The sequence below is a fragment of the Pyrenophora tritici-repentis genome, chromosome 7 (assembly GCF_003171515.1).
Source record: "Pyrenophora tritici-repentis strain M4 chromosome 7, whole genome shotgun sequence".
Lineage (NCBI taxonomy): Eukaryota > Fungi > Ascomycota > Dothideomycetes > Pleosporales > Pleosporaceae > Pyrenophora > Pyrenophora tritici-repentis.
The window spans coordinates 2,574,249-2,598,408 of record NC_089396.1 but is presented as its reverse complement, the minus strand read 5'-3'; the positions used below and the strand labels follow the sequence as shown (position 1 = coordinate 2,598,408).

The 24,160-nt window shown below is 50.8% G+C and overlaps 12 protein-coding genes across 12 annotated transcripts; 5 read left to right on the top strand and 7 right to left on the bottom strand.

Moving 5' to 3' along the window:
• Positions 1-1,559: 1,559 nt before the first annotated feature.
• On the bottom strand, positions 1,560-2,576 carry PtrM4_134030 (p450 domain containing protein; the record flags this gene model as incomplete). Its single annotated transcript, XM_001941381.1, has 1 exon — positions 1,560-2,576. One exon carries the CDS (start codon positions 2,574-2,576, stop codon positions 1,560-1,562), a length of 1,017 nt encoding a protein of 338 aa, XP_001941416.1.
• Positions 2,577-3,111: 535 nt separating this feature from the next.
• On the top strand, positions 3,112-4,148 carry PtrM4_134020 (RbsK, Sugar kinase, ribokinase family; the record flags this gene model as incomplete). Its single annotated transcript, XM_001941380.2, has 2 exons — positions 3,112-3,816; positions 3,873-4,148. 2 exons carry the CDS (start codon positions 3,112-3,114, stop codon positions 4,146-4,148), a joined length of 981 nt encoding a protein of 326 aa, XP_001941415.2.
• A 544-nt stretch (positions 4,149-4,692) lies between these two features.
• Positions 4,693-5,791, bottom strand: PtrM4_134010 (IspA, Geranylgeranyl pyrophosphate synthase; the record flags this gene model as incomplete). The annotated part of the gene is made up of 2 exons (XM_001941379.2): positions 4,693-5,622; positions 5,678-5,791. 2 exons carry the CDS (start codon positions 5,789-5,791, stop codon positions 4,693-4,695), a joined length of 1,044 nt encoding a protein of 347 aa, XP_001941414.1.
• A 271-nt stretch (positions 5,792-6,062) lies between these two features.
• On the top strand, positions 6,063-8,048 carry PtrM4_134000 (anaphase-promoting complex subunit CDC23; the record flags this gene model as incomplete). Its single annotated transcript, XM_001941378.1, has 2 exons — positions 6,063-6,163; positions 6,215-8,048. 2 exons carry the CDS (start codon positions 6,063-6,065, stop codon positions 8,046-8,048), a joined length of 1,935 nt encoding a protein of 644 aa, XP_001941413.1.
• A 1,059-nt stretch (positions 8,049-9,107) lies between these two features.
• PtrM4_133990 (DUF1421 multi-domain protein) lies at positions 9,108-9,773 on the top strand (the record flags this gene model as incomplete). Its single annotated transcript, XM_001941377.1, has 1 exon — positions 9,108-9,773. The coding sequence occupies one exon, from the start codon at positions 9,108-9,110 to the stop codon at positions 9,771-9,773; it is 666 nt and encodes a 221-aa protein (XP_001941412.1).
• Positions 9,774-11,468: 1,695 nt separating this feature from the next.
• On the top strand, positions 11,469-11,876 carry PtrM4_133980 (DUF1421 multi-domain protein; the record flags this gene model as incomplete). The annotated part of the gene is made up of 1 exon (XM_001941376.1): positions 11,469-11,876. The coding sequence occupies one exon, from the start codon at positions 11,469-11,471 to the stop codon at positions 11,874-11,876; it is 408 nt and encodes a 135-aa protein (XP_001941411.1).
• Positions 11,877-12,803: 927 nt separating this feature from the next.
• On the bottom strand, positions 12,804-13,745 carry PtrM4_133970 (SPS1, Serine-threonine protein kinase; the record flags this gene model as incomplete). The annotated part of the gene is made up of 1 exon (XM_001941375.2): positions 12,804-13,745. One exon carries the CDS (start codon positions 13,743-13,745, stop codon positions 12,804-12,806), a length of 942 nt encoding a protein of 313 aa, XP_001941410.2.
• A 233-nt stretch (positions 13,746-13,978) lies between these two features.
• Positions 13,979-15,826, top strand: PtrM4_133960 (Trichoplein multi-domain protein; the record flags this gene model as incomplete). Its single annotated transcript, XM_066109157.1, has 1 exon — positions 13,979-15,826. The coding sequence occupies one exon, from the start codon at positions 13,979-13,981 to the stop codon at positions 15,824-15,826; it is 1,848 nt and encodes a 615-aa protein (XP_065961149.1).
• A 770-nt stretch (positions 15,827-16,596) lies between these two features.
• On the bottom strand, positions 16,597-19,656 carry PtrM4_133950 (uncharacterized protein; the record flags this gene model as incomplete). Its single annotated transcript, XM_066109156.1, has 1 exon — positions 16,597-19,656. The coding sequence occupies one exon, from the start codon at positions 19,654-19,656 to the stop codon at positions 16,597-16,599; it is 3,060 nt and encodes a 1,019-aa protein (XP_065961148.1).
• A 236-nt stretch (positions 19,657-19,892) lies between these two features.
• Positions 19,893-21,739, bottom strand: PtrM4_133940 (Trichoplein multi-domain protein; the record flags this gene model as incomplete). Its single annotated transcript, XM_066109155.1, has 2 exons — positions 19,893-20,826; positions 20,883-21,739. 2 exons carry the CDS (start codon positions 21,737-21,739, stop codon positions 19,893-19,895), a joined length of 1,791 nt encoding a protein of 596 aa, XP_065961147.1.
• A 420-nt stretch (positions 21,740-22,159) lies between these two features.
• Positions 22,160-22,927, bottom strand: PtrM4_133930 (uncharacterized protein; the record flags this gene model as incomplete). The annotated part of the gene is made up of 1 exon (XM_066109154.1): positions 22,160-22,927. The coding sequence occupies one exon, from the start codon at positions 22,925-22,927 to the stop codon at positions 22,160-22,162; it is 768 nt and encodes a 255-aa protein (XP_065961146.1).
• Positions 22,928-23,333: 406 nt separating this feature from the next.
• Positions 23,334-23,872, bottom strand: PtrM4_133920 (uncharacterized protein; the record flags this gene model as incomplete). Its single annotated transcript, XM_066109153.1, has 3 exons — positions 23,334-23,359; positions 23,389-23,494; positions 23,582-23,872. 3 exons carry the CDS (start codon positions 23,870-23,872, stop codon positions 23,334-23,336), a joined length of 423 nt encoding a protein of 140 aa, XP_065961145.1.
• Between the last annotated feature and the right edge of the window lie 288 nt (positions 23,873-24,160).

The window sequence follows — 24,160 nt, the reverse complement described above, 5'->3', positions numbered from 1 at the left end:
CGAAGGGAACACCAAGAGAAATCTCGAGCGCGTTCTACTCACTCAAGCTAGGACATGGATACTTCAACTCCTACCTTAAGAGATTCAACAAGAGAGACTGCAATCTATGTATATGCTACAAACCACAAACACCACAGCATCTACTTCTAGATTGCAAACAGTACAAAACACATCGAAATACACTCAAAGAAGCAATACCACACAGACCCATCACCCTCCCACTTCTCCTCCAAACAAAGACAGGCATCAAAGCTACTCTAGCCTTTATTGCAAGTACTAGGATTGGCACGAGAAAATGGCACCTTGGGCAAACCACCGAACAGACAGACACTGTATAAAACTACAAAAACAATATTTCCTTATCCAAAAGAGCCCGCTGCTACATCTCTTTCTATTCACCACACTGCTCTTTAGCACCCGCGCCAATGGAAGACTAGCTCTGAAATTGGAGTACGCAAAACACCACCCAAATTGTACAAGACCCATAGAAACTCCACAACGACCATCATACATAGAACGGCTTAGCCAAAGTCCTACATAGTCACCGACTGATACAGGACTATAATGGAAATATAATAATAATAATTATTGAGAAGCTGGCACTATTAGTAGTAGTATGACTACCTAATAGAGCGCTCTCTAAGGCACAACGGTAGTGGTGGTACAGATTCGTATTGTATTGACTAAGGAGCTATTCACACGTTCGTAGATCCGTGTTGCGTGCAGCTGCGTCCAAGCTCCCCGCTAGGACCCACCTGCACGTGTCACCAATCATGTGACTACTCCTCCGCTTGATACCACCAAGTCACTTACGGACTGTATTCTCAACAATAATAATAATAATAGGCGGATAAGCTAGCGTGGCTTTATAGCAATAACTAGGCTTTTCTCTAACTGTGGGCTTGATACAACACGCCGCGCGCAACGCCTACAACTACGATACCTACCGCCGCCCACCGCTCAAACGAGATCGATAACGTTATTAACAGCTATATTAATTCTAAGCATTTGCCTACAACTAACAGCAAGATAGACGAGTATTAACAATAGAAGCAGGGCGAGCTAATCGCCGCAGACGATAGTCACGACGCTAATAACCTAGTAGAATACTAGGTAGCTTTGCGCGATTAATATCCGAACCTTAGCAGGCTTGCAATAGATGTATTGTTAATACCTGCTTTAAGCTGCGACTGCGAGCGCATGTTTAGTGAGCTTAGTGATCTATTAGAACCGCGGAGAAGGAAACTTAGGCCCTAGTTGCTGGCCGCTATGCTATGTATACGTCGCTGGCAACGGGCTGGATTTAGGGACGATGATTTTTGCGGAGGCAAGCTATCTGACGAGTATATTGACGACGTATACTAACTACTTAATTAGGAAATTAGTAGCTAAAGATAACAAAAATATACCAAGCTGAACAAGCCGACCAAGCCAACCAAGCCTCCACTCTAAATAAGCCTACCAAGCCAAGCCGGAGCTGTTGGCTTGTTCAGCTTGTTCATTGAGAAGTCTGCTTTCAGGCGCTTCAGGTCCTTCTGCGTCCCCCCTTCCTTGTCATACTACGCCTGTCTCGCACTCGAGCAAAGATTCTGCCAGCGCTCAGGGCGAAACACATTTGGGTCATCACCGCAGAGGATTTCCTGTCTGTGACACGCCTCGATATCTGCTTTTACTTCTTGGTCATTGAAACAGCAATGTACGCGACGTGTAGGAGGGTGAAGGCGTAGAGCCTCCTTGACGATCTCGACTGGTCTAATAACACCGTCATTGGTCTTAGTGGGCTTGTGGAAGATGTCATTCTCTATACTGTTTGGGACCTTGAGATCACTGAGATAGTCTCTCAAAACAGTAGTCCAGATATTCTTGTTCTGCGCAGCCCGGTGTTGGACTTCCAAGAAGCAACGTAAAACGACTCTCCACATGGTTTCGTAAGCGGGCAGTAGCAAGTTCATTGGATTCTGGGAGGGGTCTAATGGATCGACCGTGGTTGTGTCGTCGGGATATCCACCGATTCCAACCCTTAGGGCACTAAAGGTTACTCGCCGCAGAGCATCATGTAGTTTTGTTTCGTCCTTCCATAATGGGTGTTCTTCCTCGGCAAGGTCTTTCTGCTTACTCTTGATCCACAGCTCGTTGATGCGTTTTCCAATGTAGATGACGTCTTCGAAATGAGTGTTACTCTTCAGTGCTTCATGAGCACCGTCGAACAAGTAGCAAAGTGAGAGTTTCAAGGTAGCGTACTGGGTGAGCTCCGCGAGCTTGAAATTGCATGTACCATTGCGATTCATGTATTCATCAAAGTATGTTAGGGCACGGCGTCGTAGATCGGTCCAGTCATCCGGGGAGTCTTTTTGACAGTTCAGCGCCTTTAGCATCAAGTTCTCCGCCTTCTCTACAAATGGCCTTTTGTTACTCAGACTAGTGAAAGCATTCTGAATGCCGAATATATCCTTGAGACCCTGATTAGGTACAACTCTCGCTGGCTGGTTCACATGTATCTTGCCGTCTTCCGTCTTGAACCTGATCGTGTCGGCGCATTTCTTTGCATTCTTGAATTGCTCTTCCCGTTCCGACATCTTGATTCAAACACCGGAATTAGGTGGGATGGGAATGAAGAGTTCCAGAGTTCCATTTCTATACAGTGCGCACTGGATTGCTTCCCAGCGTCTGATTGCTCACGTGCTTTCATCACGAAAGAAATGGATGGGCCTAGAAAACTGCTGATTCTGGAGATAGCTATTTGTGAGTGTACCAGCTGATTCTTTCACTCTGCCATCCAGGAGTCGCAAACAACACTGTCTTCTCCGCATGTCGCGCTATAAACCTTATTGAAAATTCAGATGACAAGGGCAAATATCGCAGCGCGTATGAGGATGACACCTCTCAAATTGACGAATGGAGGAGTACATAGACAACTAGTGCAGCTACAGCCCTATTGGTTTCGCACCTGCCCAGTGATGTGATCATACTAGCACAGAGTCGGAAAGTCCGCCTGCCATCGGCTCGACAGAACCGGCTTAGCGTCTTCGGCAAAAATGAGGCTCAACCAAAGATCCTAGATACGTACTAACTATCCCAAGCCCTCACATCTCAATCTCAAAAACAAACAAAATGCCTTCCAAACCCGCCGTAATCATAGTCATCGGATCTCTCAATGTCGACCTCGTGACGCGCACCCCCCGCGTACCCGTTGGCGGCGAAACGCTGACAAGCGAATCCTTCAACATCGGCTGGGGCGGGAAAGGCGCCAACCAAGCCGTAGCATGCGCACGGCTCTCTCGCACTCACGCACAGGCATCATCTTCCCAGGCGTCCGATGTCGAAGTGCGTATGGTGGGGGCAATTGGCGACGACGAGTTCCACGAGGGGTTCCTCAAGGCGCTACGAGAAGACGCGTTGAAGACGGACGGGGTGCAGATTCTCAAGGGAAAGAAGACAGGTGTAGCTGTTATTGTGGTTGAGACGGGGACGGGCGAGAATAGAATCATGTTCTGTCCTGGTGCGAATGGCGATGTGGAAGTTAGGGATCTAGTGGATGCGGATGCTAGTGTTGCCCTATTTCAGTTGGAGCTGCCGTTGGAGGTTGTGCTGTATAATATGAAGGTGGCAAGGCGGAAGGGCGTTCAGACGGTCATTAATCCTGCGCCGGCTATCCCGCTACCTATGGAAGCATATGAGGGCCTCGATCACCTGATTGTTAATGAGACTGAAGCGGCGACGCTTTCTGGTATGGAGAAGCCTACTTCTTGGGACGAGGTAGCTGCTGTCTTCATTGCGCGAGGGGTGAAGAACGTCATCATCACGCTGGGCGGCGAGGTAAGCTTCGTTTTTGCTTTGACTTTTTCCATGTCTCTAGGCTGACCAGTCGCTAGGGTGTCTACTACAAAACATCAAAGCAGCAGCCATCTTCTCAAAATGGCCATATTGTACCAGCCCGCAAGGTCAAGGTCGTGGATACAACGGCAGCAGGCGACACATTTGCTGGTGCCTACACCGTGGCCGTTGCACGCTGGAAAATCATGTCCCAGGGTGCGGATTTCGATCTTGATGCTGCCATCGCCCACGCGAACAGAGCTGCGTCTATGACAGTGCAGAAGGCTGGTGCCCAGTCGAGCATTCCGTGGGCAAACGAAGTGCCCGATTCATGATTGGAACAGTAGGTATATCTGTCCCATATATCCTGGCCTGAGGTACAGAGAAGGAGAAGAAATAGCGAAATGTAACAACATTAACCCAGCATACTCGGAATTACTTCCTTCCCTCCGCTAATACCTCGATGCATTCTCTTGTATCCTTTACAGCCTTTTCCATAAGTATCCCCTCGGTGGCATTTTCCTTCCAATCAGACACCAACGTCAGAGACGCTATCGAGCATGGTGGTCGGTGTCGCTTTGTTTTTCCTATATCTAGCGACGAGCTTTACTGTGGCATCCTTTGAGAAGGTCATTGTGCGGAGCTTTAAGCTGTTGTTGGGGTTGTTGCTAATCTTTGCACCGGTCCAGAGTTAGGGGTGTCTTGAGATGCGAAGACATGATGAGTTGAGTATGGGCGGTACAAGAGGAGGAAAGATGAATGTGGCACTAAGCACAGTGTGGCCATATGAGAAGAAAACGATGAAGAAGATAGTTTGAAATTACGGGTAATTCATTAGTGAATGGTAACCACTTTCTTGAGCTACAACATCAAAGCAACTTATTTGCTCCTCTTGTAGATCTTCTGCAGGAATACCTCAAAGACCTCCTTCTTGAGGCCCTCGCTCTCATCTACCTTTGCGATCTTGGCTCTCAGATCAGCGACGCGCTCCTCTTCCCACTGCTCGTAAAACTCATTGAGCTTCAGTTGGTGGTACAGCTCCTTGACCTTGGCTTCCTTTTGGGAATCCTTCTGGCCGTAGTTCTCATCAAGAATCTTGCGTTGCTCAGGGGTGACTTTCTTCAGTGCTTGGTTGATAAGCCATGAGCACTTGTTGTCCATGATGTCGGTGCCAATCTTGCCGAGAACCTTGGGGTCAGCGAAAGCGTCGAGGTAGTCGTCTTGGGCCTGGAAGTACTCTCCCATTGGGATCAGGATGTCTTCGGCCGTCTTGAGGTTCTTGGGTGTTGCTGCGCCAGTGTAGTAGAGCGCTAGTGCCACGGGGAGGTAGAAGGAGTAGTATGCAGTCTTGTAAATGACGATGAAGGTGAACTTCTCCAAGCTAAACTTGTCAAGGTCGACGTCGTCCTCGGGCGCAGTGATTAGATCGCACAGTTGGCCGCACTCGGTTTGGAAGGTGACTTCTTGGAATAGTTCAACCATGTCAATGTAGCTCTTGTCCTGACGGAAGTGCTTCTTGAGAAGGATGTAGATGGACGCCTCTAGCATGAAGGAGTCGTTGAGAGCGATCATGCCAACTTTGGGTGCAAGGTACCAGCATGGGTTTCCACGACGGGTCTTGGATGAATCCATGATGTCGTCCGACACCAAGAAGAAGGCCTGGAGGAATTCGATCATCCATCCCAGGAGTGCAGCGCGGAAGTACTCTTCCGAACCCGGTTCAAGGGTCTTGTTCTGGAGGATAGACGTGGTGTCCACAACAGACATGCCACGATTACATTTTCCACCGATTGTGTTGTAGCTTAATGACTGTCTCAAGAAGTGAGTCGTCTGGAACTTGAAACCATTGTTTGGATCCTCATACCTTTGTGAACCAGTCAAGACAGTTTTGTGGCAGGTTGTAGCCTTTGCAGTGGTCTTGCAGGTCGGCCACAATGCGCGGCCACACGCTCTCAAAGTCTTTCAGTGTAGTAGCCATGTTGATTGCAGAATTCTAGGCGATATGCACAAAGGATTGCAAGCTAGAGGTGCAGTAGCAGACGCAAGATACGAGCGGTGAAGGGGCTATTTGGCGCAGCGGGGAAACTTTTGACCGGGCCATTGTTTGTGCCCCACGCTCCGATGCGGAGAGGCGCGACACGCGCCTCGGCGACAGCAGTAGCAGAGCGACAGTATATCCACGACGTGATAGTCAACAAATACAGGCTTTTGTGTAATGATTTGAGCTCATAATTACCCGCTGGCTCGCCATGGGAACATTATCGCAGGCCGATGAGGCCCAATTGAAGGCACAACTCCAAGACGCCGTCATCAGCTGCACAGAGCGCTGTCTCTATCATTCCGCCAAATGGTGCGCACCATGTCTAACCAACTAACATGTGTGTATGCTGATATTGACAAGGGCCGCAGAATTGCTCGACTCACTCCCTTGCGCCGACGATAATGCATCAGATACCGATGTCGACTCGCCCATGTCGGACGCGCATCCGCCTCAAACACCAAACCTCGTCCCAAAGGATCCTACTGAAGCGCGCCTTGAAGCACGTGAGGCGCACAAGTTCCTCCTTGCCAAGACGTACTTTGACTGTCGCGAGTACGATCGATGCGCTGCCGTCTTCCTCCCCGGGCCCTTGCCCAAGCCTCCAACGACACCAACAACAAATGCTAAACAGGCGGGCAAGGGCAAGTCCAAGATGTTCACCCCCACCAAAGCGAAGCTCTCCAATGATACGACAAAGGGCATCAGCCAGAAGTCGCTCTTTCTGGCGCTGTATGCCAAGTACATCGCCGGCGAGAAGCGCATGAACGAGGACAGTGAGATGATCCTCGGGCCCCAAGATGGCGGTGTCACGCTGAACAAGGAGCTGCCCATGGTGTCGGCCGTCTTGGAGGAGTGGTTCAGAGATTTGCCCAATAGCGGTCGACAACCGCAGGGCTGGTTGGAATATCTCTACGGCATTGTACTGGCAAAGGGCAAGAACGAGCAGCTCGCTATTGACTACCTGGTCAAGAGTGTCCATCAGTATACGTACAACTGGGGTGCGTGGCAAGAGCTGCAAGCACTGCTCAATACCATGGATGAGCTCAATGGCATCGTCGAGCGACTACCGCAGAACCTTATGACCTTCATCTTCCACGTCACATCGTCGCAGGAGCTCTATGCCGTCAACGAGCAGATACATACGTCACTGACGCAGATACTCAGCATTTTCCCTACATCGGCTTTTCTAAAAACTCAACGCGCGCTGCTTCACTACCACAACAAGGACTTTGATGACGCGGAGCAGATATTCTCTGACCTCCTCACTTCGGATCCGCATCGGGTCGATCATCTGGACAATTACTCCAACATACTGTACGTCATGGGCATGCGGCCTAAACTTGCATTCTTGGCCCAGCTCGCCACAGCAACCGACAAGTTCCGCCCGGAGACATGTTGCGTTGTGGGCAACTACTACTCCCTCAAGTCGGAACACGAAAAGGCAGTCATGTACTTTCGCCGGGCCCTGACCTTGGACCGGACCTTCCTCTCCGCATGGACGTTAATGGGTCACGAGTTCGTCGAGATGAAAAACACACATGCTGCCATCGAGTCGTACCGGCGTGCAGTTGACGTCAATCGAAAAGACTATCGCGCATGGTACGGCCTGGGCCAAACGTACGAGGTGCTGGAAATGCACTCGTACGCTCTCTTTTACCATCAACGCGCCGCTGCTTTACGACCGTACGACCCGAAGCTGTGGATGGCAGTCGGCCAATGTTTCGGCAAGCTGGGCAAGGTCATGAATGGTATCCGAGCATACAAACGCGCACTCGTAGCCGGCTCGTACTATGACGCTGGCATCGGCACTTCGTTTGGCAGCGGCGAGGTGTCTGGGCTCGGCGGTGGCGTTCTAGACCCCGAGGTCCTATACCAGATCGCGTTGTTATACGAGCGCATGAACAACATGGCCGAGTCTGCATCCTTCATGGAACTGGTCCTTGCACAGGAAGAAGGGCCGGAATACGAGGAGACGGGCTCGGAAAGCGCGGGTGGCGTCGGCGTTACGGCGACGACTAGCAAGGCGAGGCTGTGGCTGGCGCGCTGGGAGTACATGCGTGGTATGTACCAGCGGGCTATGGAGCTGGCGAATGAGCTGTGTCAAGATGGCGTCGAGGTTGAGGATGCAAAGGCGCTGGTGAGAGATATTAGGGCTCGTATGGAGAGGGCTGGTGGTGGGGACGAGGCAGATTGATTGATAGTTATCTCAACATTAAGCATTTGAAGGCGTAAGTACAGGTATGATACCCACAAGCAATACGACGACAGACATCTCAACAACGGGGTCAATAATGACTAGATTTACCCGAACACTGACTCAAAGCACCCGTCATCCCTCCTCCTCCTCCTCCTCACTTCCCGTACAACCCCGCCGTCCTACCCTCCCCCCACCTCGGATTCCCGCCCGATTCCTTCTCCCATCGCTTATCCTCATCCTGCATCTCCTCCACCCTCGCTCCTGTGTTTTTCTTCTTGATCTGGCCTACCTCAGCCTGCCCGTCTGTGCCCACTGCAATACCTTCCACTTGCCGCATTCTCAACTCAGCGTTGATGTAGTTTAGCGTGCGCTGCATGTCGCGTGCGTCGTGGCCGCGAAAGTCCAGCATGTAGAGTTGGTGCGTTAGTGATGTTTGAGCGGAGGTGAGGGAGGGGGTGGGGGTGAGGCGGATGGTGGGTGGGTGCTAGGGGTGGGGGAGGTGAAGGCGTTGAGGGGGGTGTTGGGGTTGGTGTTGGTGGTGTCATGCTTGGTTTAGTTTTGTGAGATTGGGTTGGGGTTGTGGTGAGGAGGTTTTATGGGGGTTTGATAAAGAGAGGAGGTTGCGACTGGCGTGGAGAGGTGAGGGCTAGATGATGTGGATAAGTGACGTGACGTGGTTGACCAACTCACAGGGTAATTGTGATTGCGGAGTGTGGTGTGTGGTAAATTGTGTCGTCACAGGCTGTTTTTCTAGCTATCATGTTTGAACAGGAGTTCGTTCACATTCAAAGTAGTGCCAAGGTTGTTTGCAACTACTCCAGAACAACGGCAAAACTTCACATAACCAATCCTGTCGCTCTCTGTCAACTTGATACCCGCATCTCGCTGTCTTCTCCACCACGACGTCTCTATGTCTATGTAACCGCTGGCCACGAGTACAAAGCCTCGCATCCACGGTACTTATTCTACCTTCCAACACCCACCTCCATCCCTCAACCTCCCTATCCCCACACACAACTATCCCCAATCCATCCATCCATTCATTCAACTACCAAAATGTCCACTGCCACCACCAGCACGCCCATCTCCCCCAAACTCCGCCGCCAAACCCTCGCCCCATACCGACATCCCTGGCCCCGTGCAGAGATCGCCCCACGCACCGACTCATACCTAACCCAAGCCTTCCACATAATCCTCACCTACATCCACCGGCCCAACCGCGCCGGTCTGATCGACGATGTGGAATACAAGAATTACCTCATTACTCTTGTTCAGATTGCGAAAATGGTAGCTCAACGACATGGGAATTTTAGTAAGCTGGGGCTGAACGAGAAGGAATGGGGGTTTTTTGATGAGGTGGTTGAGGAGGTGAAGGGGTTGTTTCCGGGGTTGGATTTGGGGTTGGGGCAGCTGGCCATCAAACACATTGCGGCGGGTGCTGAGAGTGACGCTGGGAGTGAGGTTCAGGTGGGTGATGAAGGGGCTGTGACGCTGGAAGGGGAAGTGGATGGTGAACCGGGTAAGGAGGGCGGAGATGTCGAAGTAGGAGTGTGTAAAAGCGAGGAAGCAGAAGCAGAAGAGCAGGACAGAATTTCGGATGAAAGAAGAGCAGAAAGAACCCTCCGCATCACCGCCCTCCGCGAGGAAATCGCTCAACTCACCCGTGACATTGACGAAATGACACTGCAGGAACAGGAATACGAAAGCACTGGCTCTGCATAAAATTCTGTACTCTACCCCTTTCATCCCTTTCTTACTAGCATTGAATACCCTTAGCAGCGTTAGCAGCTGATATTCCCAACGAATCACACCCGTCGGTCATGCCATCTCTCTCAAATGCTCAAACGCGAAAAGCCTCATGTAGATATCGCCGCAAAGCAAAAACATAAATACCACCGAAACAATGCCTTTTTCTGGAAACGAATTATTCGTATTGAAGGTGTCGTGGCGGGTTTGCCTGTGCGTGGGTGTGTGCGGGTGGGCGATACGAGGGTGGTGGGCGATACGAGGGTGGTGGGCGATACGAGGGTGGTGGGCGATACGAGGGTGGTGGGCGATACGAGGGTGGTGGGCGTGGGTTTGGGATCGCGAGGTAGGGTGCGTGTGTGTAGGAAAGGGATGAGTGATAGTCTGGGGGGAGGTGAGTTGGCTATGGAGACTCTGTAGAGTTGGTATTAGTACTCTTGGTGTATTGTTTGAGGTCTGAATTGAGGTGTGAGTAAATGTAGTATATCTTTGCCGTGTACTTAATGTTGCCCTTGTCGATAAAAACGACAACAACCGATGTCATCGCCGCAAACGCGATGCGCAGAGCCCGACTGGGAAAGTATAGACTTCTGAATCTTACATCCATGCCATCATCGCCATTATTAGGAAAAGTGTATCACCCGTGCGCACCCAAATGCGTCACTCCTCTCAATCCAGCTGGCGACAGGGATGCGATACGCAAAATACGACCTCAGCTTGGACATAACATACCTATATGTAGGATCCACGCTCCCTATATCGATCTGGTCTACTACTTCCATCCCTCCCATCGGAGAAAAGAGGCGGCAGTTTTTAGAACTCGTGGCTGTGCGCGATGTCCGAGTAATGGGGGAGGGAATACGAGTACGGGGGACAGGGACCGGGGACCTTTGTTTCACGTGCATCATTGGGGAAAAGGCGACGTGGGAAATCCGATGATTTTCTCGATTAGGGCGGGGAGTGAAGATCTACAAGACACTAATGTATGTGTTTTTGACTTATACACTGCCTTTTTTGTGCAGTGCTTCGTTCATATTTGCCAACACATCTTAGGGATTCCACGCGGAAGGCATCGGAGCGGAGGCGCGGAAGACGTAGTACTTTCCAGTTCATTCTTGCATGATGTACGATGTCACTGTTTCCTCAATGGGGGTGTAAACAACACAGTCCGCAACAATCAATTAAGTGGGTCCTAGAAGGTTCAGATTGGATTGATTGATTACCGCTTTAAGCCTAGTAGTTACCTATAGGAGTTTAAGCCCTACCTAGATAGGTAAGTGGGTCTAGGAGAGTGACCGGATTGAATTGATTGTTGCGGAGTCTAGTAAACAACATCGATTGCTGTCACTTGTGGACCCTTTTGCTGACTTAATTTAGTCCTCTATACGCCGAATTTGTTGTAAGTATACAGCCACATCGAGTGAGTGATGCACGGATGGCGTGAGGGAGGAGGGGATGGATGACTTTGTTGATTACGATGGACGGCGACGACTTTGGTCGGCGATGTGCAAAGATACGAGAGAAGGGGGTATATATATGGGCTGTGATTCTCTTGGTTTGGATCATCATCATCATCATCATCATCATCGTCTTTGATAACATCTTCAACACGGGCATCCTTAAGTCCACATTCACCACCTCCACAAACCAAACCCTCTTCCACAAAAAACCATGAAGTTTACAACCATCATCACCCTCCTCTTCCTCGGCATCGCCACTGCCCTTCCTACCGCAACCCTAGACGACGCCGGCACCTCTTTGGATAGCAATGACAAAACCGCGCCCATTGCTAATCACGACCGCCCCGCCATCACCCTAGACGGAACCGATATCCAGAGCATCAGCGAAGCGAGTGTGGACACCGCCATTACCCTAGACGACGCGGACACCTCCCTGGACAGCAGTGATGCAACCGTTGCACCCGCCAACACCCTCGACGATGATACCACCACTACCCCCCCAAACAACGACACAGCCGTTGCAACCGTCAACACCCCCGATGACACCACCCCCCCTTTAAACAGCAGCGACGCAGCAGTAGGCACCCATCATGACATTGCAAAGAGCTGCGACGTGTAAGGGGCTAGACCCCAGCGGCTGTATCGATGACGATACACAGATGACTGATCAAGAGATGCCTTGTAACAGAGTGGATTTGACAAAGAGCTACAAAAGGATGCTAGCTGTACATAAATACAGGAGCGGACCGAAGATGGGCCGAAGTAGAATTAGATGGATGATGACAGAAACCTATAGATGTATCTCGAAGGAATCGCATGACGACAGCTACGCACACAGCGTAGCGCATGTAATAGGCTCAGCCTGTTACACGACGTCTTGAAAAACTCCCACTGCGCACGAGAGTGCAAGGTAGCTGGGGGTTGCGATTGCTGCAAGGTAAGTAGCTAAAAAAAAGTGTTTGAGAAGCATTTTGTTGAGACGTATGAGACTAACGGTTGGGGTTAGATGACTGGATGTTGTTAGTGAGTGAGGGTTCGGTTTAGAGGTTTGGACTTTGTGGGCTGGGTTGGACTAGGATGAATAGGGTGAGTTTTAGGGTTCTTTAAGGGGGGAATGAGGGTGATGTTAGGGTACAAGTGGGGGAATTGGTTGGGTTGGTAGTTGGCGTTTTGCTGTATGTAGATTGATGAAAGCTATACCTACATCGTGATATCTCTGTATCTTCAAACTGCATTTACATAACCGTCTATATCTCTTCCCTTGTTTTTCTCTCGATAGTGCCAGAACATGCAAGCAACCGAATTTAAATATGCTGAATAACTCTGGTCTTGATCTTACTCAAGTTAAGCGCCCGCCTGATATTGTTCTTCTTCTACGAGACCATACTTCTACGCCTCTTCCTCGACCAAAAATGTAATGACTTACTGTAGTAGAAGCATATATTTGCAATGCAGACTGCGCATTCAATATAGAATCGTTGAACGTCTTGACCAGCGATGTGAAGGTTGCCGGAGCCTGGGCTAAGACAGGGAAACACATGTTCGATTAGATACTTGGTACGTACCTAGAGGTAAGAGTAAAAAAAGCGTTGTGCCGGTTATTTTGAGATTTAGGCACATCTGCTGGGTAAGAGCGGTATGAAGATGTTGGTTGTTTGACTTCTCTAATGCCCACATCTCCGTAGTCATAGTCTACATCACTAGTATCTGCCACACCAGCCACCTGAAGTTCCCTTACAACCTGCTGCATAGAATCGAAACACGCCTTCCAAAAAGCCAGCATCAACCCCCCCAACGGCAAGCCTTCAACGTGCGGAAATTGTCCCTCAGCATACAACTTCTTAGCACGCAGCATCCGATCCTCAAATACAATCAATTTGTCGTATGGTTGCTTACCTGCAACGACTTCATACACAGCGCAGCCAAAAGCGAAGATATCCGTCTTAACGCTGATGCGCGGAGAAGATTCCTTGTAACTAAACCACTCATAAGACGCCGCTGCATCTCCTCCGTCGAGGCTACTACCTTCAAAGTCGATGATCTTTAGATGCTCGCCAACTATAATCCAATTATGACATCCAGTATCCGCGTGAATAATGCCCTGGTCGTGCATATACTGCGTCCCCTCTGCGGCTTCAATCAACCATGCAGCCCTCGTCTCGAGTGGGATGCCCGAATCTCCCCCGTCGCTCCCATTCCCCCCTCTCAGTACCTCGCGCACGCTTCTCCCTCGCTCGTAAACAAGCCCCTTGCCATCGCGTGTTTGGCCCAGACAACGCACAATGTTGACATGGTCGGAACCTAGACGTTGCGATACGCGTCGCTCCATATGAATTCCCGCGTCGTCGAACTCCTTTAGTATCCGAGCCGAATTAATCGCGTAGATTGTGCCTGATCCCCCCACGGCAAGATATTCAAGACTCGCATAGTCCACATCTATAGACGCTAAGGACGACGCTGTTTTCAGCAAATCTTTCTTGAAGCGCATGGCGCGTGGGCTTCTCGAGCGTACGCACGGTGCGCTAGCCAGCGTACTTGATCGAGGGAGCAGCGGGGGCTTCGTCGACGCGTTTCGCGCTTTGTGACTTTGTGACTTTGTGCGGTTGTGGACGCGACGCGTAACGTGTCTGTGCGCGTGATGCCCATAATCGCGTGCCGCACACCCCGCAACATCAACACCAATCCACCCTTACCACTTCAACCACCCATAACTCCACAACCATGAGTTGTATCAACGCTGCGATTGAAGCTATTGAATCGCGTGATCCCGGAGATAAATTTACATACTCTGAGGTTGCGCGCCGCTTTGGTGTTGATCGCTCTACGTTGTCGCGACGCCATCAACAGATCCGGGGCTCAAATGAAGCCAAATCACGTAATCAGCAACTCCTTCACCCACACCAGGAGCTACAGCTTCTAGAGCACATTGACGAGCTTACTGAGGCTGGCTTACCACCGACGAGGACTATGATCCAGAACTTTGCTAGTGCTATAGCCGGAAGGGCTACCTCCCAAAGCTGGGTGACGCGCTTCTTTCACCGTCATCCCGACGCGATTATATCACGTTGGTCAACTGGTTTGGACCGCAATCGCCACCGGGCTGATTCTGTATACAAGTACGAGTCGTACTTTGATCTACTATCTACTAAAATGGCTCAGCACCATATTCGGGCGCAGGATGTATATAATATGGATGAGAAGGGATTCCTTATTGGAGTGACGGGGAGGAGTAAGAGAGTGTTTAGTAAGCAGAAATATGAGACTGGGGGCTTTAAGAAAGTGATACAGGACGGCAACAGAGATTGGATCACTGTTATCGCTGCTATATGTGCTGATGGGAGTACGTTACCGCCCGCGATTATATACGAAGCTACTTCGGGCAACATGTACGCCAGATGGGTTGATGATATCGCAATTGACGATCCAGTCTACGTTACCTCAAGTCCCTCAGGGTGGACCAATGATCAGGTAGGCCTGGCATGGCTCGAACAGGTGTTTGATCGCCATACGAAGGAGAAGGCCGGCAATCACACACGCTTACTCATCCTTGACGGCCATGGGAGTCACGTTACTATGGAGTTTATTGACTATGCGATCGCCCACAATATTATGTTACTCATACTACCCCCCCATAGTACCCATACGCTGCAGCCACTCGATGTGGTAATGTTCAAACCTCTGGCAGCCGCGTACTCACTCAGCTTGCAGCACTACCTCCAGGCGAGCCACGGTCTCTTAGCTGTGAGGAAGGATGACTTCTACCGTCTTTTCAAGCCTGCCTGGGACTCCTCTTTCATTAAGAAGCACGCGTTGAAGGCATTTAAAGCCACTGGGATAGCTCCTATAGATCCCGAAGTAGTACTTAAAAAGTTCCGAAAGTCAACACTAACAGCACCGCCGCCACTAGTGAACGTGAGTAGAGCTACTATCACGAACCTCATTAATCAGGCCTACGATCCGAGCTCTATTGCGGCCAACAACCTCTCAGAAATACTCCTCCGCCTCCAGGCTGCCAAAGAGATCGCCGAGTACGAGAAGGACGCACTGCGCGCGGCGCTACACGTTCACCAGAAGCCCCGCAATCGGCACGAACCTCCCCTAGATCTACAGCAGCGAAAAGCGTTCCATTCAGGGGCAGTTTGGTGGTCGCCGTGCAAGCTTCGAGAGGCCCGCTTCAGGCAGCTAGTGAAGGAGAAGGAGAAGGAGAAAGAGCTACTTGATAAGATAGAGTTGAAAGAGGCAAAGGAGAACAACAGGATCTATCAACTTAAGATCAAAGAGGCAGCGCGGGCGGCGCGTGAGGAGGCAAAGAAGGTGCGGGATGAAGCCAAGGCTGTAAAGGCTGCCGAACTTGACGCCAAACGACGCGATCGCGACGCTGCAAAGGCTATACAACAACCCCAATCGGGCAAGCGTAAGGCTTCAAAGCCCGCTGCAAAGCAACAGCCAAAAAAACGACGCGTGGGTGGTGCTGGCGGTGGCACTCTGGCTGAGGTGGCTGCACCGGCTCCCCCACCAACAACCACCCGACGCGGCCGGGCCGTCAATACTCCGGCAAAATATAGATAGACAAAGTTGTAGAGCTACGTCTATAGATCAATACACCGGAAAATCTCGCGATAATAGTTATTGTACGTGGCTGCACAGCCTCAACTTTGCCGTCGTCGCGATATTGGTGGGGTGTGCGGCACGCGATTATGGGCATCACGCGCACAGACACGTTAACGTGTCCGTGCGCGTGATGCGCGGGGAACACCATATCCACTACTTCAAAAATGAAGCTATTAAGCCACGTATATAAGCTGTTATTATACGAATTTATAGAGGGGGAGTAATTAGATGCTTGCGATCAACTTGTACTATCTATATTTTGATGGGAGGTTGACGTTGCGGCCACGTGATGTGAGCTTTGGTTGATGTTGTTGATGTTGATTATGGTTTAACGCCCTATCTGTAACCTCCCATAGGGTATTCGGGCGGGTCCCGCCGTGGTCTTATAGTGCTGTCGCACTTGCCTCGTGGAACCTATTCCTAGGTGTTTTGTATCTAAGGGGAGTGATGTCCTGCCTATATACATGTTCGTGAAAAGGACTCCCGCCATTTGAAGCCGTTTTCCTACAATATTCTAGTATTTCGTGGCTTGCGCCTTTGATCGATGCAGTACAATGACTGCTTTTTAGAGAGAGAAACGAAAAAGTAACAAGAGGCAGTTTGAGATATAATGAAAAGTTTGAAAGAGAGCGTGTGGGTTGTGGCATCTATGCGGCGTTCTGCCGCGAATCCTACACTGAATAATGCCAAGGAATTCAGCGGGTCTTTGTGAAATTCAAAAATAGAAATCACTCGTTATAGAAGGAGTTCGTTACCTTAACGAAGGTCTCGAACTCTTGTGGCTGGTCTATTAATTGCGCGAGGTACGCTAGGCCTTCCTGTCTTGTGCGAGGGGGCACGATGGGGCGTAGAGGCCACTTCTTGAAGTGTGTTGTGGCTCTCTTGCAGAACACTAGGTGTTCTGGCGTCTTGGGCCTGCCGCATAGGCATTTCGAGGTATCCTCGTGGTTGAATTTTCGGTGGTACCATTCAAAGTCGCCATGCGTTGAGCGTATCATAAGGACTTTCGCGAGTATCCTTCGGGGTAGCCATAGCGCTGCGGGCGTGCGCCTAGTATCGTATGGCAGCTGCCATTGCGTGTACCATGCTGATAGCCTACTGCTCTTATCCTGCCACCAAGTGTCCCTTGTATGTTCGAGGAGGCGGCGGCCTACTGTTCGTATACCGGATCTTGTGGGGGAGGCGGCCATGCCGTATGGCTGGTGCGGGTCTTTGGCCTCGCTGTCAGCCAGCTGGTCGGCGAGCTCGTTTCCAACAATCTTCATGTGTCCCGGCGCCCACCGCGTTTTCACGTTGTAGGCCTCCATAGCTCCATGGATTTGGAGGAACGCCCATTGGGAGGAGGTAGGGGCGGTTCCGCGTATGCCCCATATTACCGAAGTGCTGTCTATGCAAAGTACGATCTCCCTCTGGCTAGGCAGTGAGAGTTGTAGTGCGTGTTTGAGTCCTCTGCACGCGCCTATAGCCTCCGCATCGAAGACGTGGCTAAGGGCATTTAGTGAGCCTTGTCCAGTCGCCACGGCGGCCTGGCCCTGGTATATAGCGTACCCGTAAGTGACCACCCTTGTACCGTTGATTTGTTGTTCAGACCCGTCTGAGAAGACAGTGATTGTCTCTTGTCCAAGAGACTCCCACCAGATGGTGAAATTCTGGGCAGCAATGTCCTTTCCTTGCCCTTGCGTTGGATCCTGCCTCGACCCGTCTGAAAAGTGAGGGCTGGCTAGGACGTTTCGGGGTGTGGCGGGTAGCAGTTGTGCTACGCGCTGAACCTTCGATCTTGGTATCCGTCGGTTGCCCGCTGCGCGTCCTCGTATGACTAGTGGCAGTGTAGTTCTATTAGTAAGTGGGTGCTTGTCGTCTATCGTGCGTAGGTGAACTGCAAAGCGGAGCTTGGCCTCCTCTAGCGCCACCTGTGCCGACGGCATCGCAGCTTCTCTTAGCAGTACTGCGTTTGGTGTTGTCCTCCACGCAGGGAATGTGAGCTTTGGTGGAGGAGCTGGAGGCTCTTCTTGAACTTGAGCACCAGCGCGAGCAGCCTCAACGCGTTTTTGACGCTTGTTGTTCGATGAGGTAGCTGCTGAAGCTCTCCTCTTTCCCTTTTGGGGTAGTTGTATAGCTTTAGCAGCGTCTCTCTCCTTCTGGCGCGCGCGTTCAGCTGCTTTCTCAGCTCGCTCAAGCTCCCTCATCTCCTTGAGTCTCTGCCTCTCCACACGCCTCTCCTCGAGCTCATCTTGACGCTGCAGTCGAGCCTCCTCGCGCTGCTTCTTGGACCGTAATTTTTGGAGTTTCTCCTCCGTCTCATCTCGCTCCCGTACTGCTTCTCTAGCTCGAGCCTCACGCAGCTTGCGAGGAGACCAGAAGACAGAGCCACCGTGATACTCCTGGCGCTGTTGAAGGTTAAGAGCTTTGCCCTTCTTCCTGTGCTTCTTTTTATGTTGAAGAGCCTCCTTTAAGCCCTCGTTCTTATGCTTTAAAAGCTCATACTGCACAGAGAGATGGTGAACGCTTAAGCGCAGCTTTCTTGCCTCATACTGATGGCTATCATTAACAGCAGCTCGTACTAGCCGATCGAGCTTTCTCCAGTCATGATCAGAGAGCCCTGACGATGAGCTTCTCTCAGCTTCTGGCGTGCTAGCAAATCTACGAAGGATAACGTTGGCATCTATCGGCCAGATCCCAGTGGCTTCGAAGGCCTTTAATATAAGGCTCTCTGTGAAGGAGGATATCCAGGCGCTCCAGAAGAGCGGGAAGAAGTCCCCTTTCTTGATTGGAATAAGGCCTTGAGCCTTATAGAGATGGTTAGTGAGCTCGTTAGAGTAGGCTTGAGAGAGTGGCTTGAACAGCACTACATCTAGCGGCTGGAGCGTATGGGTCGAATGGGGAGGAAGGATCATGAGGAGGATCCTATGGCGATCGCAGTACTTAATAAACTCCATCGTGAGGTGAGATCCATGGCCATCAAGGATGAGCAATCTCCATCTACCTGATCGTTGCTTTGTAGAGCGATCAAACACCTGCTCCAGCCAAGCTAGGCCTACGTTATCATTTAACCAGCCTGTTGGAGATGATGAGACAAAGACCTCATGTTCTCCTGCCTTGATATCTTCTACCCAACTCGATCGTATAGCTCCATTTTTAGCTGCGTAGATAAGGGCTGGAGGCAGCGAGCTCCTATCAGCGCAGCAGCAGGCCAGGACTGTCAGAAACTCGCGTGATCCATCCTGGAGAGATGCTCGAACCTCCTTCTTCTCCCATTGACGCCTGCTGAATATCCTCTTACTTCTGCCTATCAAGCCAATTAAGAAGCCCTTCTCATCCATATTGTATATATCTCGAGCCTCTAGGTGATATTCGGTGATCTTCTGATGCAGCAGCTCGAAGTAGAGTCTATACTTTGACTCAGAATCAGCCAGGTGGCGCGTACGATCCATGGCGCTGGTCCACTTTGAGATGAGATGGATCTCGTGTCGGTTGATGAAGCGAGTAACCCAGCTCTCGCTGAGCTGCTGATGGGCTACTTCTGATGAGAAATTCCTGATCATCTCTCGTGTAGGAGGAATGCCTCGCTTTGTGAGCTTTTCGATATATCTCACAAGCTCTAGCTCTTGTTGTGGGTTGAGTTTCTGCTGGTTGAAGTTCTTGTCTCTTTCTGAGCTTGTCTGGCCCTGGTGCCTTCGGGTCAACGTAGATCTCACAACACCATGCTTAGCAGCAATTTTAGTATACGAGAACTGTTCTCCTGGCTCTAGATTTTCAATATCTTCAATCGCAGCTTGAATTGGGTCCATATTGGTGGAGTTAACGTGTGTTGAAGGTGAAGGGGTTTGACGTGTTTTGGTGTTCCCCGCGCATCACGCGCACGGACACGTTAACGTGTCTGTGCGCGTGATGCCCATAATCGCGTGCCGCACACCCCACCAATATCGCGACGACGGCAAAGTTGAGGCTGTGCAGCCACGTACAATAACTATTATCGCGAGATTTTCCGGTGTATTGATCTATAGACGTAGCTCTACAACTTTGTCTATCTATATTTTGCCGGAGTATTGACGGCCCGGCCGCGTCGGGTGGTTGTTGGTGGGGGAGCCGGTGCAGCCACCTCAGCCAGAGTGCCACCGCCAGCACCACCCACGCGTCGTTTTTTTGGCTGTTGCTTTGCAGCGGGCTTTGAAGCCTTACGCTTGCCCGATTGGGGTTGTTGTATAGCCTTTGCAGCGTCGCGATCGCGTCGTTTGGCGTCAAGTTCGGCAGCCTTTACAGCCTTGGCTTCATCCCGCACCTTCTTTGCCTCCTCACGCGCCGCCCGCGCTGCCTCTTTGATCTTAAGTTGATAGATCCTGTTGTTCTCCTTTGCCTCTTTCAACTCTATCTTATCAAGTAGCTCTTTCTCCTTCTCCTTCTCCTTCACTAGCTGCCTGAAGCGGGCCTCTCGAAGCTTGCACGGCGACCACCAAACTGCCCCTGAATGGAACGCTTTTCGCTGCTGTAGATCTAGGGGAGGTTCGTGCCGATTGCGGGGCTTCTGGTGAACGTGTAGCGCCGCGCGCAGTGCGTCCTTCTCGTACTCGGCGATCTCTTTGGCAGCCTGGAGGCGGAGGAGTATTTCTGAGAGGTTGTTGGCCGCAATAGAGCTCGGATCGTAGGCCTGATTAATGAGGTTCGTGATAGTAGCTCTACTCACGTTCACTAGTGGCGGCGGTGCTGTTAGTGTTGACTTTCGGAACTTTTTAAGTACTACTTCGGGATCTATAGGAGCTATCCCAGTGGCTTTAAATGCCTTCAACGCGTGCTTCTTAATGAAAGAGGAGTCCCAGGCAGGCTTGAAAAGACGGTAGAAGTCATCCTTCCTCACAGCTAAGAGACCGTGGCTCGCCTGGAGGTAGTGCTGCAAGCTGAGTGAGTACGCGGCTGCCAGAGGTTTGAACATTACCACATCGAGTGGCTGCAGCGTATGGGTACTATGGGGGGTAGTATGAGTAACATAATATTGTGGGCGATCGCATAGTCAATAAACTCCATAGTAACGTGACTCCCATGGCCGTCAAGGATGAGTAAGCGTGTGTGATTGCCGGCCTTCTCCTTCGTATGGCGATCAAACACCTGTTCGAGCCATGCCAGGCCTACCTGATCATTGGTCCACCCTGAGGGACTTGAGGTAACGTAGACTGGATCGTCAATTGCGATATCATCAACCCATCTGGCGTACATGTTGCCCGAAGTAGCTTCGTATATAATCGCGGGCGGTAACGTACTCCCATCAGCACATATAGCAGCGATAACAGTGATCCAATCTCTGTTGCCGTCCTGTATCACTTTCTTAAAGCCCCCAGTCTCATATTTCTGCTTACTAAACACTCTCTTACTCCTCCCCGTCACTCCAATAAGGAATCCCTTCTCATCCATATTATATACATCCTGCGCCCGAATATGGTGCTGAGCCATTTTAGTAGATAGTAGATCAAAGTACGACTCGTACTTGTATACAGAATCAGCCCGGTGGCGATTGCGGTCCAAACCAGTTGACCAACGTGATATAATCGCGTCGGGATGACGGTGAAAGAAGCGCGTCACCCAGCTTTGGGAGGTAGCCCTTCCGGCTATAGCACTAGCAAAGTTCTGGATCATAGTCCTCGTCGGTGGTAAGCCAGCCTCAGTAAGCTCGTCAATGTGCTCTAGAAGCTGTAGCTCCTGGTGTGGGTGAAGGAGTTGCTGATTACGTGATTTGGCTTCATTTGAGCCCCGGATCTGTTGATGGCGTCGCGACAACGTAGAGCGATCAACACCAAAGCGGCGCGCAACCTCAGAGTATGTAAATTTATCTCCGGGATCACGCGATTCAATAGCTTCAATCGCAGCGTTGATACAACTCATGGTTGTGGAGTTATGGGTGGTTGAAGTGGTAAGGGTGGATTGGTGTTGATGTTGCGGGGTGTGCGGCACGCGATTATGGGCATCACGCGCACAGACACGTTACCGAGCTTGCCGGCCGTCCGAGCCACGACGCCGTTCGAGCCACCTTGAACACCAACACCAGCACCAAACTTGAGGCTATTGAGCCACGTATAATCGCTACTATCGTAATATTTTCTAGTGTTGAGTTCTAGAGGCCTTGATTGATATATATAGCTATCTATATTTTGCTGGGAGCTTGATCGCCCGGCCGTGTCGTGATTGAGATGGTGGTGGGCCTGCTGCAGCACCCGAGGCCTCACTACCACCCTGAGGCTGCGCAGCTGCTCTCTTTTTTGAACCTGCCTTAGTAGCTGCCTTGAGGCCTCTCCTCTTGCCTCTCTAGGAAGTTTTTTGAGCTTGTCGGAGTTGTTGTTGAGCCTTACGAGCTGCCTGTCGTAAGGCTCGATCAGTAGCCTCACGAGCCTTCTCCTCCTGCCTTATTATTTGAGCTGCTGCCCTTGCTGCACGCTTTTGTTGAGCTGCCTGAAGCTTCTCCTGCTTCTTTATTTCTCGTAGGCGAGCTGCCTCAGCTCTCTGGTGTTGTAGACGCTCTTCTTCAAGCCCTTGTTGGTGCTGGCGATCAAGTGCCTCCTTCACCTTCCTTGGAGACCAGAATACAGCCCCACCGTGATAGTCCTCGCCTGCCTCTAGAGGCAGAGCCTTGCCTCGCTTTCTACGCTGCCTCTCATTAACGAGAGCTTGCATAAGGCCTTGAGCCTCGTGTGTAAGAAGGCTTTTCTGAACTGAGATAGAATGGAAGGCTCGGCTGAGCTTTTGAGCTCGTGGATCACTCCTATTATGTACTACCTGGCGTAGAAGGCGCTCAGTTTTCCGCCAGTTAGAGGCACTCAAGGCTGAGGAGTCGCTATCACTTGATTGGCCTGATTGAGCTGGCTGAATGAATCGTTTGAGTATCACCTCTGGGTTGAGAGGTGAGAGGCCAGTTGCCTCAAAGGCCTTGAGTATAGTCTCTTTCTTGAACGAGGCCTCCCAGGCAGCCATAAACATAGGATAGAAGTCTCTCTTACTCATAGATGTGAGCCCTTGGCATCTTTCCATAAACGCAGCGACCTGGTTTGAGTAGGCTGTTGAGAATGGCTTGAACATAACGACGTCAAGCGGCTGAAGCGTGTGAGTTGAATGAGGTGGGTACACTGCAAGGAGGATTCTATTCCGATCGCAGTACTCAATAAAATCCATCGTGAGATGAGATCCATGGCCATCAAGGATAAGTAATCGATAGCCCCGCCCTGCCTTCTCCTTCGTAGATCGATCAAACACTTGTTTAAGCCAGGATAGTCCTATATCGTTGTTCGTCCAGCCAGAAGGTGAGGAGGATATATATACTTGATCCTCAGGCCTTAGAGCTTACAGCTAGGTGTCCTGTATTAAGCCTAAGGCTGATTGATATATCAGGGCAGGTGCAAGGGCTAATCCATCAGCGCATATGCAGGCCAGCAGGGTTATCCACTCCCGATTGCCATCCTGGATATAAGCCTTAATCTTCCCCTCCTCATATAGCCTCCTGCTGAACACCCGCTTTGAGCGAGTAAGTATTCCTAGCATACAGCCCTTCTCATCCATATTGTATATATTATGAGGCTCAAGATCGTATTGGTTAAGCTTACTGCGTAGAAGCTCGAAGTAGAGGCTATACTTTGATAGAGAGTCAGCCTGGTGGCGTGAGCGATCAATGCCGGTGGTCCAGCGTGAGATAAGATGGACGTCGTGGCGCTAGGTAAAGCGATCAACCCAGCGTACGCTAAGCTCCCTTTTCACGATATCTGAAGCAAAGCGTCGTATCATAGGCCGTGTAGGAGGTAGGCCTTGGCTTGTGAGGCGCTCAATATAGCGTAGGAGCTCCTCCTCTTGCTGGGGGTGGAGTGCTTGTTGGTTTTCTGCCATAGTACTGCGTGAGCTTGCAAGGCCTTGGTGTCTCCGCGCGAGCGTTGTACGGTTACAGTGATACTCCGCTGCAATCTGGCGATAGCTAAACTGTTCTCCAGGTTCTAGCGATTCGATTGCTGCAATCGCAGCGTCAATCTGACTCATATTGATTAAGTTATAACGCGTTGAAGTTGTTGAAGTTGGGGTGTGATTTTGGTGGGGTGGCTCGAACGGCGTCGTGGCTCGGACGGCCGGCAAGCTCGGTAAACGGTCAAGGATCGTTTTGGACGGTTGGGATGGATAGATGCAGGCGCGTCAAGTAGAGCTTGTTGTACGTTGAGTGAACAGGACAATCTCTCTTCTTTTTCCTTTTTCCTCTCGTCTTTCCAAGAATGCGACGCTTAAGCTGCTTCCTTTTCTGGCGCTGTTGTGTTGTTCCCATGGATTGTGTGG